Raw genomic sequence first — 12,385 nt, 5'->3', positions numbered from 1 at the left:
ATTCTAAAACTCATGTTGCTTTTTTTGTCAGTGTCATTCGCTTTTTGTATCAGCCCACATGAGTTTTATTCCCTGATTGCAGTATCAGTCACATTGAGGTATGCCACACAATTCTTTTCCTACCTCTCACTATGGACCATCCAGCAACAGAGCCCTCTTCCTGTATCTGCTAATAGCCAGTGTTAGAACAGGAGCATAATTTAAGTTCTCAAATTTTCAAGACCCTATTTTAATGCAAGTGCAATAGCTGGCATGCTACAATCTTCAGCTTCCCCATCTCTTCTCCTCACCCCACCTTATCCTCATAGGCAAAGAGGCTATCAAGAGTATTTGGGGCAGCAACACTCAGATCTGCCTAGGATCTGTAACCAGTGCTGGTTGCTCAGAATGCCACCCAAATCAAATGTGCCTTTCTGCAAGACCCTTAGCTGTCATCGGTGTGTACTCCCCATGAAGAACAGGTGACGATACAGAAGTTTTGGGGTCCTTGAGAACATGAAGCGACCTCTTTGCGCCAAGATACGACTGCCTGCGGCAACCTCCACGTCAAAGTTCCACAATGATGCATTAGATATAACCGCCTCTTCATGCCAAAACAGTGTCTGTCGGAGATGCCTGACCTTCCCTCGCGCCAACAATGACCTTGTGGGACCTGCCAACGCAAACAGCATCTCTTCATGCGGGCTTAAGAGGGTAACTAGTCAACGGGACGAACCTGGTCCACGTATCTAACCCACGCTCCAACTTGTGACGTTCCCCTGTCCAGCACTCCCAGGTAATTGTGTGTGGTGCTTTATGGTGCTATTTTCACCTATGTCTTTAAAAACCTCAATCTCTAGATATACTAGTTGGATTTTTGTTCATTTGGTGTTATTTTATTTGTTAAACTTTACTCTCTTTTTCTAAATTGCTTTGGGATTATTCTTGTGTTGTGATTTAACGTTATTACTGTTTGAGTGCTGCATACATATGTTCTTACATTGCCTCTGAGTTAAACCTGACTGATTTGTGCCAAGCTACCAGAAGCTTCTGCACAGGATAATTTAGTAAATTTATGGTTCACCCTGACAAGGACTGTTGAGTGGGGCTTCCACCTCTCTCAACTAATAAACTAATAATCCCATTTTTTACAGGGGTCCTTCTATTTTGTCTGCTGTAGGGAGTGTACTGTCAAGCGCCCGGTCGCCTCTTTGCTGAGGCAGCTGTTGCGCTATACAAGTAAGACTAACATAATATAACATAACAAATCCAGGCACCAACCTCGGTCACCTGCACATCAAAACTTCAACACACAAGTGAATGTGCGTATGGTTTATCACCTTTTTCCAGTTTGCTTGTTCCATTGCCTTGGAAAACGGAATGGCCAAGAACACTAAATTCAATGCCTGACCTTGCAGTGTTGTAGGGGCTATCTCCCTGATAATATATAAAATAGAGGTGATACGCCTACGTGTGGTGGGAAAGTGTTGCCCCAAAGACTAAATAAGGAAATATATCCCTAAAACAAAGAGTCAACACAGCATTATAAATAACAGTCAATAAATAATGATTGACTCAAGATGGACTTGCGTTCACTAAATTACAAACCATGAAGGTTTATTGAACTATTAAAGTACAATACAGAAGACACAACCCTAGTTAGTCTCAATGAATCAATCATAGGAGTCAGAAATAAATTACCATGATGGATCATAATATTTAAAATAGATGCCGCAGGAGCAAAGTATGGAAAATAGACTGGGACTGATTACGACTTTGGCGCTCCGAGGACCACCAGACTCATGGGGGCGCAGCTGTGGCAGACCAGCCACCGGCGGACCGACCAGCCCATTATGACTTTGGCGGTTGGATTGCCATGGGAACACTGCAGCCGCCAGGGAACCGCTGTTCCCTTGAGGTGGCGCAGCAGTCATGAGGCCACAATATGCTTCGCAGAACCGCTGTGGTCCCGCCAAGCATATTCTGTGTTTCCTCTCTGCCGGCAGTGTCATGGAGGCTCCTCCTCCATGAAAACCGTAGAGGGGAGGAAAGAAAGGGGGCCCTAAAGGGCCCCCTGTGCCTCCTCAACATGGGAATGCATGCCGGGGGGAACATGTTGTGCCCCCTTGTGCGTATGCACCCCAGTTCCTGAACGACATGGACTTTCGAGTCCATGCCGTGCAGTTGTGCGGTCCCATTGCTCTGCACGTTTTCTAAGGCACCGCACTGGGACCGCCACACCTCCCAGTGGAAATTGTACAGTAGGCATAAGATCAGCAAATGTAACATGACATCCTCCAATCACAGTACAGCATTATTACATGTCATATGATACCACCATCCTAGCACTACTCCCCTAAATGACTAATAATAAAATTCCATTCTGACCTAGTGTCATTGGAGATGTAGATACATAAACAGTGAAAAGACTCTTCATTTAATAGTCTACAGGGAGCAAACATAAAGAACCTTGTAAAGTAAACAAAGGCTTTGTCTTCCAGAGTCATGTCATTACAAAGCATGAGCGCACATTCTGCTGCATGCAGTGTCAGTGGAAGATTTAAGACACAATGAGTGATATGGATGCTTCAGTAAACAAGATGGAGTCAAGGCCGAGCTGAGGCCTAGTTTTGCCTATTCAATGAAAACATAGTTTTGTGTACCACAACACTTTTGCTTTAATTGCAAAAGGTCTGCATTAATAAGAAAACATGATTCTGATCAGAAAATAGCTGCAAATATGTCCAGCCACAAAACGAAGACGCTCATCTTATAAAATCTACAAAATGTAGTGAAAATTGATAGAGCAATGAATGATGGAATCATTATTGAAATGTTTGCTGTTTCTTTAAACCCTCCCTTGAATGCAAGATGCTGTGATTCTCCTGCAGTGTTGACTGTCCCTGGTCTCTGTTTTGTTGCTGCCCTTTACTGACGATGTGTTGACTCTCCTGTGGTCTTGTGTGATCTGTATAGTGTACCGTGTCTGTATCCTGCTTCAGCCCTGTAATGTAGGATAAAGTGAGTGTCCTGTGGTGTGGTCTATACCAGATCCCTTGTCTGTGTCCTGATAAGGGGTGGACGGAATTTGCGTAATCGGGTTACGCAAATCTCCGCGAAACGGTAAAAAATCTACGTGAACATGCTGAAATTCCGCAAACACGCGGAATTGCTTGTTCGCGATGGTATTTTCCTGTTCGCAAATGCTGTTTGCGTGCTCGGGGGGAAATATCTTGCGAACACGCATTTTGAGAACGCGAACAAGTAAAAAATTTCGCAAAGTCGCGGAACACAGAATTTGGGGCAAATTTGCGTTCTACGCAAAACTAGCAATTACCCAAACTCTGCGAATTCCGCAAGTGGAGCGGAATTTACCGCCCAAGCCTAGTCCTGATCCTGCCAAGAAATGTAAGATGCGGAGTTTGCTGTGGTGTGGTCTGTTCCCTGATCCATGTCTGACTCTTCTTCTAAGATGCAGTGAGTGTCCCATTGTGTGCTGTATACTCTGCCCCTTGTGTCTGGCATGTAAATTGCCATTTTGTCCCACTACGGTCACCCTGCAATGTAGGAGGCGGTGAGATCCTGCTCTGTGATCCTGTCCCTGGTTTTTGCCCCGCTTAAAATGGAGTTTGTGTTGTCAGGAGCAATCTATAACCTTTAACATCAGGAGTAGTCCATAAGGCCAGAGAGCTGTGCAAGGAAGAAGCCAGTGCTCCGGGTGGGACAGTACATGCATCAGCTCTGAGACAGTGGAACAGTCCCCTCCATAAGACTGCAGCATGCCTCCAGGCACCATGTAATATAACCAGATCATTCCTCATGTTACAGGAAATTGACATAAAGGCTGAAGGTGGCTACACCATCACTGATGAAAAGGATTACCATTTTGCAATGAGTGGAAAAACCTACACTAATTTGGAAAAGTATTTCTGCAGTTTGCTGCCGAAGGTAAGCACCCGTATTGAGTAAGCAACTAAACAGCAATAGTGTGTCATGCTATGTAGCTAGAATTTGCATTGCACACATCTGACGTTTGTATGATCTATCAGAACTACTAAGCAAAAAAATGAGGTTAAGCTCTTTGCAGTGATGCCAGTTTTTCCATCTTTCTTATTTAAACTCATGATGGCTAGAAGTGAAAACCATATACATAGAGTGGTGTAAAATAACAACTTTGGAATAACCTACACACATCTTTCCCTAAGAGTCCATCAGGAGGAGATTTCAGATTATCTTTCAATCAAGACTCAAAGGGAAAGCTTGAACATGTGCCTTTCTTTAATGTAATAACTGTAGGGCCGATTACAATGGCGGGCGGACTTGATGAGATGTATAAAGTGAAAGGGGTAGTTGGACTGTAAAAACCATAGCAGTATTAAGCAATACCTACCAACCACTTACTGTACCAGGTGAGCAAGTGTCGTTTACAGGTGCAACCTTTTCAGAGGGGATGCTTTGGGAAAGCTGGTGTTTTTGCCTAAGAACTGTTCACTTATCAGCAACACTTAAAATGCCTAACCCCATGGAAACACGATTCTAACTAGAACTACTCATTCCCTAAGGAAACAAACAATCATGCCCTCGTTATGCACTGCTAATTACCCAACATATTCCAACATTCAAAACATTTCTATGACATTATTGATAATATCACTGCAACATTTGTAGTAAAGGTATTGATGGGAAAACTGTGCATGACAGGGGGAGTGATAATTACTTGAGTTTCTTGAGATAAGTATAACTAGAACCGCTGAATTTCTATGGCTTTGTGAGTGTCAAAATATGAACATAACTATAATGTCCCTGTAAAGTTTTTTTGGTGTGAATTTTTTAGATTTTTTGAAATTTTATTTTCTTACTATAATTTCCCTGTAACCTTTAATTTTTTCAGTGACAAATAAATAAATATGCAGGCCTGTGAGGTGAAGGCACAGAAATGTACCTGGGTCCGTCCCCCCACCAGCAGTCCCCAGCTATCCCTCCCTTTGCATAGATGTTTTCTGTTCTATATGTTGATTGTGGTCTTTTTATCTGTTTTTCAGTTACTGATGAATGGAACCGTTTTTGCCAGGATGTCTCCTGGTCAAAAGTCATCTTTGATTGAAGAGTTTCGAAAACTAGAGTAGGTGAATATTTTAAGTGCAACTTTCCGATGTATGTGTGTAATGTTTTATGTCTTCTCTTTCCTGCGTTTTCCCGCATAGCCAATCAAAATGCAAATCAAGGGGCATATTTAGCAAAGGTTTTGCATGACCCTTGCACCACGCAATGGGGTGCAAGAGCGACACAAAACCTAGACTGAGATTTACCAAGCCACGCATGACTTGAGAAATGTGAAGTAAGGCAAGGAAGCGAAAGTGGCTGCCTTCCGTTTCTCGGCCCCAGGGAGGTGTTCCATAGGTGATGTGAATAATATTCTAAATATATCTAAAGCTTATTTTTGAGTGATAAATCACGCGGCGTTGGGGATACATGTTAATAATGTTATTCTCCTGGTGCCAGGGGCATTGCAGCTATGACTTCTGTACTCCAAGTTGATGAATGCCTTTTATGTTAATGCGGGCAACCCTCGAGATGTACTGCAGTGATTGCTGCTGGTAATCCTGCATATTGTGGCCAATAATGTAATCTTGTCTGATGTAGTCACTATTACAACTTTGATAATATTAATTGATGGAATGATTTTCATTGAGCATAATTTGCTGGTATTACAGAAAAGGTTGGAGACCGCTGATCCATAGTCTGCAATTTATGCTGAATAAACTGAAAAATAGGTTTGCAGCTCTCTGTGAGCAATAAGACTAGGCACCTCCATTCCACTGAGCCTGGATTGGGTGACTTTAGCAATACCTAGTGGTATGAGGGCCTAATCATGAACGAGTGCTCTGGCCCGATCATGAACGGGTGCGCTGGCCCGATCATGAACGGGTGTGCTGGCCCGATCATGAACGGGTGTGCTGGCCCGATCATGAACGGGTGCGCTGGCCCGATCATGAACGGGTGTGCTGGCCCGATCATGAACGGGTGCGCTGGCCCGATCATGAGCGGGTGTGCTGTGCCGATCATGAACGGGTGCGCTGGCCCGATCATGAACGGGTGTGCTGGCCCGATCATGAACGGGTGTGCTGGCCCGATCATGAACGGGTGCGCTGGCCCGATCATGAACGGGTGTGCTGGCCCGATCATGAACGGGTGCGCTGGCCCGTTCATGAACGGGTGCGCTGGCCCGTTCATGTATGGGCACACTGGCTCGATTATGCACGCGTGCGCTGGCCCGATCATGAACGAGTGCTCCTGCCTGATCATGAACGGGTGCGCCCTCCCGATCATGAACGTGTGTGCTGGACCAATTATGAACAGGTGTGCTGGCTCAGCATAGAGCAGAGAACCAGTGTTTTGTGTTTGCAGTGTGTAATATGCGTAATGGAATTTTTTATTGCGTGTGGGCACATAGCGACTAGCCCTTCACGTATTCATGTAGACTTATATTGTATTTTTTTCTATTTATTGTAGTTACTACGTGGGCATGTGTGGAGATGGAGCGAATGACTGTGCGGTAAGTGGAGGGAAGAAAGATTTATCATTTTAATTCAAATTTCATTACACTTTTCTAAAAGTGGGAGGGCCAAACCACTGAGTAAAACATAACAATTATCACTTTAAAAAGCGCAAGTAGGGTTCTGACTACCCTATTCCATTTCCCTGGAGAAGCACATTTACATTTCCCCACTTCTTCCCAATTAAGTAAGCTTTAGTTTTGCACACCTTTATTCTACATTGGGTCCAGTTTCTCTCCACTTGGAGTCCAGCCTTCACCTGAACGTCAAGGATTGCATTCCTAATGCCTAGGACTTGCCCTGTCGGCTGAATATTTCCAACTGCAGGACTCAAAGCCCTAGCCACCATTTGTGCAGGAGGTGGGGTGAATTTGTCACAATAGCATTGACAAAAGACCTGTCAAGATATAAATTCTGCATCGTAAATATCATTTACAAAAATATTATCCTTTTCGGTATACATTTCCAATTTTTAGCTCATTGGGGTGATATTTTTAAAAATTATACTTAGGATACAATATTTGTGACAGTCCATATTTCATCCATGGCATGTTGTTTAATACGTGGGCAGGTGAGTGGAAATCCCACCTAAGCACGAGTAGTAGACAAAGAGGTGGGACAGTGAAATGATCCTTATCTACGCTCCTGGAAAGGTTTTTTAGGTCTCGTGACCTATCAATGCGCATGCGCATTGAGAGAAGCGAGACTATAGGGCTTTAAACAAAGTTTACCTAACTGTGGCGATTTGGTGCTGTGCCCGTGGCTTTTAGGTCAATGCGCAAGCGCATTGACCTAAAATGCGCGTGCACAGCATCAAATCGCCAGCCATCTGTTCCCCAGCTTGGATCTCCTGGCTGCTCCTCCCCTAATTATCCGCACATCAAAGGCTGCTCCCGCCCCCTGCTTCACACTTCAAACGAATGCTACCGAGAGCATTTCCCGGCCGGCCGCTTTTAATTTCATTTCGCAAGCAGTTCCCCCTCCTCCCTCCCCTCCCTCTCCTGACTTTCTCCTGCCTGCCACACCAATCCAAACTGAGGCGCTGCTGCTCCAGTCCCTGTATTACTCCCACTCATCTATGATTAGGAATAAAAGACTGTCGGTTAAAAACAGTTTCAAGATAAAAATGGTTTCCCATTACTTTTGCAGAATGTTCTGCCTTTCCTTAACCGCCTCCAACTCTCCGACTTTCACATGTACATACCACTTTCCTGATACTGACCGAGACATGCGCTTTATAAGCAGGAAATAGAATTCTACAGGAAACAATACTACCGAAGACCATTCGAGGGTGTGAGCTCAATGCCACCGAAGAGTACGTACAATTATTATACTTAAAGTTCAGTCAACTACCCTTGATGCACGGACAACCTTTGAAGAAAGTGAAAAGCATGTACCCTCACCCTCACCCTCACTCACCCTCAACCCCTCACCCTCACTCACCCTCAACCCCTCACCCTCGCTCACCCTCACCCTCACTCACCCTCAACCCCTCACCCTCAACCCCTCACCCTCCCTCACCCTCACTCACCCGCCCTCACCCTCACCCTTACTCACCCTCAACCCCTCACCCTCACTCACCCTCAACCCCTCACCCTCACTCACCCTCACCCTCAACCCCTAACCCTCACTCACCCACCCTCACTCACCCTCACCCTCACCCTCACTCACCCTCACTCACCCTCACTCACCCTCACTCACCCTCACCCTCACCCTCACACTCACCCTCACTCACCCTCACCCTCACTCACCCTCACCCTCACTCACCCCCAACCCCTCACCCTCACTCACCCTCATCCACCCTCACCCTCACTCACCCTCAACCCCTCACCCTCACTCACCCTCAACCCCTCACCCTCACCCTCACCCTCACCCTCACTCACCCTCAACCCCTCCCCCTCAACCCCTCACTCACCCTCACTCACCCTCAACCCCTCCCCCTCACCCTCACTCACCCTCACCCTCACTCACCCTCACCCTCACTCACCCTCAACCCCTCACCCTCACTCACCCTCACCCTCACTCACCCTCAACCCCTCACCCTCACTCACCCTCAACCCCTCACCCTCACTCACCCTCAACCCCTCACCCTCACCCTCACTCACCCTCACTCACCCTCACTCACCCTCACTCACCCTCACCCTCCCTCACCTTCACTCACCCTCACCCTCACCCTCACTCACCCTCACCCTCACTCACCCTCACCCTCACCCACCCTCAACCCCTCACCCTCACTCACCCTCAACCCCTCACCCTCACTCACCCTCAACCCCTCACCCTCACTCACCCTCAACCCCTCACCCTCACTCACCCTCAACCCCTCACCCTCACTCACCCTCAACCCCTCACCCTCACCCTCACTCACCCTCTACCCCTCACCCTCACCCTCACTCACCCTCAACCCCTCACTCACCCTCACTCTCACTCACCCTCACTCACCCTCAACCCCTCACCCTCACCCTCACTCACCCTCACCCTCACTCACCCTCACCCTCACTCACCCTCAACCCCTCACCCTCACTCACCCTCACCCTCAATCACCCTCAACCCTCACCCTCACTCACCCTCACCCTCACTCACCCTCAACCCCTCACCCTCAACCCCTCACCCTCACCCTCACCCTCACTCACCCTCAACCCCTCACCCTCACTCACCCTCAACCCCTCACCCACCCTCACTCACCCTCACCCTCACTCACCCTCAACCCCTCACCCTCACTCACCCTCACCCTCACCCTCACTCACCCTCACCCTCACCCTCACCCTCACTCACCCTCACCCTCACTCACCCTCACCCACCCTCACCCACCCTCACCCTCACCCTCACTCACCCTCACCCTCACTCACCCTCACTCACCCTCACCCTCACTCACCTTCACCCTCACCCTCACTCACCCTCAACCCCTCACCCTCACTCACCCTCACCCTCACTCACCCTCACCCTCACTCACCCTCACTCACCCTCAACCCCTCACCCTCACCCTCACTCACCCTCAACCCCTCACCCTCAACCCCTCACTCACCCTCACTCTCACTCACCCTCACTCACCCTCAACCCCTCACCCTCACCCACCCTCACCCTCACTCACCCTCACCCACCCTCAACCCCTCACTCACCCTCACCCTCACTCACCCTCAACCCCTCACCCTCACTCACCCTCAACCCCTCACCCTCACCCTCACCCTAACTCACCCTCAACCCCTCACCCTCAACCCCTCACTCACCCTCACTCACCCTCACTCTCACTCACCCTCACTCACCCTCACCCTCACTCACCCTCAACCCCTCACCCTCACCCACCCTCACCCTCACTCACCCTCACCCTGACTCACCCTCAACCCCTCACTCTCACCCTCACTCACCCTCAACCCCTCACCCTCACTCACCCTCAACCCCTCACCCTCACTCACCCTCACCCTCACTCACCCTCACTCACCCTCACCCTCACCCTCACTCACCCTCACCCTCACTCACCCTCACTCACCCTCACCCTCACTCACCCTCACCCTCACTCACCCTCACCCTCACCCTCACTCACCCTCACCCTCACTCACCCTCACCCACCCTCACCCTCACTCACCCTCACCCTCACTCACCCTCACCCACCCTCACCCTCACCCTCACCCTCAACCCCTCACTCACCCTCACTCACCCTCAACACCTCACCCTCACCCTCACTCACCCTCACCCTCACTCACCCTCAACCCCTCACCCTCAACCCCTCACTCTCACTCACCCTCAACCCCTCACCCTCACCCTCAACCCCTCACCCTCACCCTCAACCCCTCACCCTCACTCACCCTCACCCTCACTCACCCTCAACCCCTCACCCTCAACCCCTCACCCTCACTCACCCTCACCCTCACCCACCCTCAACCCCTCACCCTCTCACCCTCACCCTCAGTCACCCTCAACCCCTCACCCTCACTCACCCTCACTCACCCTCACCCTCACTCACCCTCACCCTCACCCACCCTCACCCTCACCCTCACTCACCCTCACCCTCACTCACCCTCACTCACCCTCACCCTCACTCACCCTCAACCCCTCACCCTCACTCACCCTCACCCACCCTCACTCACCCTCAACCCCTCACCCTCACTCACCCTCAAACCCTCACCCTCACTCACCCTCAACCCCTCACCCTCAACCCCTCACTCACCCTCACTCACCCTCAACCCCTCACCCTCACCCTCACTCACCCTCACTCACCCTCACCCTCACTCACCCTCAACCCCTCACCCTCACTCACCCTCACCCTCACTCACCCTCAACCCCTCACCCTCACTCACCCTCATACCCTCACCCTCACTCACCCTCAACCCCTCACCCTCACCCTCACTCACCCTCACTCACCCTCACTCACCCTCACTCACCCTCACCCTCCCTCACCTTCACTCACCCTCACCCTCACCCTCACTCACCCTCACCCTCACTCACCCTCAACCCCTCACCCTCACTCACCCTCAACCCCTCACCCTCACTCACCCTCAACCCCTCACCCTCACCCTCACTCACCCTCAACCCCTCACCCTCACTCACCCTCAACCCCTCACCCTCACTCACCCTCAACCCCTCACCCTCACCCTCACTCACCCTCTACCCCTCACCCTCACCCTCACTCACCCTCAACCCCTCACTCACCCTCACTCTCACTCACCCTCACTCACCCTCAACCCCTCACCCTCACCCTCACTCACCCTCACCCTCACTCACCCTCAACCCCTCACCCTCACTCACCCTCACCCTCAATCACCCTCAACCCTCACCCTCACCCTCACCCTCACCCTCACTCACCCTCAACCCCTCACCCTCAACCCCTCACCCTCACCCTCACTCACCCTCAACCCCTCACCCTCACTCACCCTCAACCCCTCACCCACCCTCACTCACCCTCACCCTCACCCTCACTCACCCTCAACCCCTCACCCTCACTCACCCTCACCCTCACCCTCACTCACCCTCACCCTCACCCTCACTCACCCTCACCCTCACTCACCCTCACCCACCCTCACCCACCCTCACCCTCACCCTCACTCACCCTCACCCTCACTCACCCTCACTCACCCTCACTCACCCTCACCTTCACCCTCACCCTCACTCACCCTCAACCCCTCACCCTCACTCACCCTCACCCTCACTCACCCTCACCCTCACTCACCCTCACTCACCCTCAACCCCTCACCCTCACCCTCACTCACCCTCAACCCCTCACCCTCAACCCCTCACTCACCCTCACTCTCACTCACCCTCACTCACCCTCAACCCCTCACCCTCACCCACCCTCACCCTCACTCACCCTCACCCACCCTCAACCCCTCACTCACCCTCACCCTCACTCACCCTCAACCCCTCACCCTCACTCACCCTCAACCCCTCACCCTCACCCTCACCCTCACTCACCCTCAACCCCTCACCCTCAACCCCTCACTCACCCTCACTCACCCTCACTCTCACTCACCCTCACTCACCCTCACCCTCACTCACCCTCAACCCCTCACCCTCACCCACCCTCACCCTCACTCACCCTCACCCTGACTCCCCCTCAACCCCTCACTCTCACCCTCACTCACCCTCAACCCCTCACCCTCACTCACCCTCAACCCCTCACCCTCACTCACCCTCAACCCGTCACCCTCACTCACCCTCACCCTCACTCACCCTCACTCACCCTCACCCTCACCCTCACTCACCCTCACCCTCACTCACCCTCACTCACCCTCACCCTCACTTACCCTCACCCTCACTCACCCTGACCCTCACTCACCCTCACCCTCACCCTCACTCACCCTCACCCTCACTCACCCTCACCCACCCTCACCCTCACCCTCACTCACCCTCACCCTCAC

At 50.9% G+C, this 12,385-nt stretch overlaps 1 protein-coding gene across 1 annotated transcript in view; it reads left to right on the top strand.

The window, feature by feature from the left end:
- LOC144791007 (putative cation-transporting ATPase 13A4) overlaps positions 1-12,385 on the top strand; it is a 331,299-nt gene that overhangs the window by 251,001 nt on the left and 67,913 nt on the right. Inside the window, exons 20-22 of the mRNA XM_078665633.1 lie at positions 3,808-3,927; positions 5,022-5,101; positions 6,493-6,535. Coding sequence (XP_078521759.1) covers positions 3,808-3,927; positions 5,022-5,101; positions 6,493-6,535 — 243 coding nt within the window. The remainder of the gene's footprint in view (positions 1-3,807; positions 3,928-5,021; positions 5,102-6,492; positions 6,536-12,385) is intronic.

This window comes from Lissotriton helveticus, chromosome 11, assembly GCF_964261635.1.
Source record: "Lissotriton helveticus chromosome 11, aLisHel1.1, whole genome shotgun sequence".
Classification (NCBI taxonomy): domain Eukaryota; kingdom Metazoa; phylum Chordata; class Amphibia; order Caudata; family Salamandridae; genus Lissotriton; species Lissotriton helveticus.
Note: the sequence above shows the minus strand (reverse complement) of the source record. Positions and strands in the feature narration are given on the sequence as shown.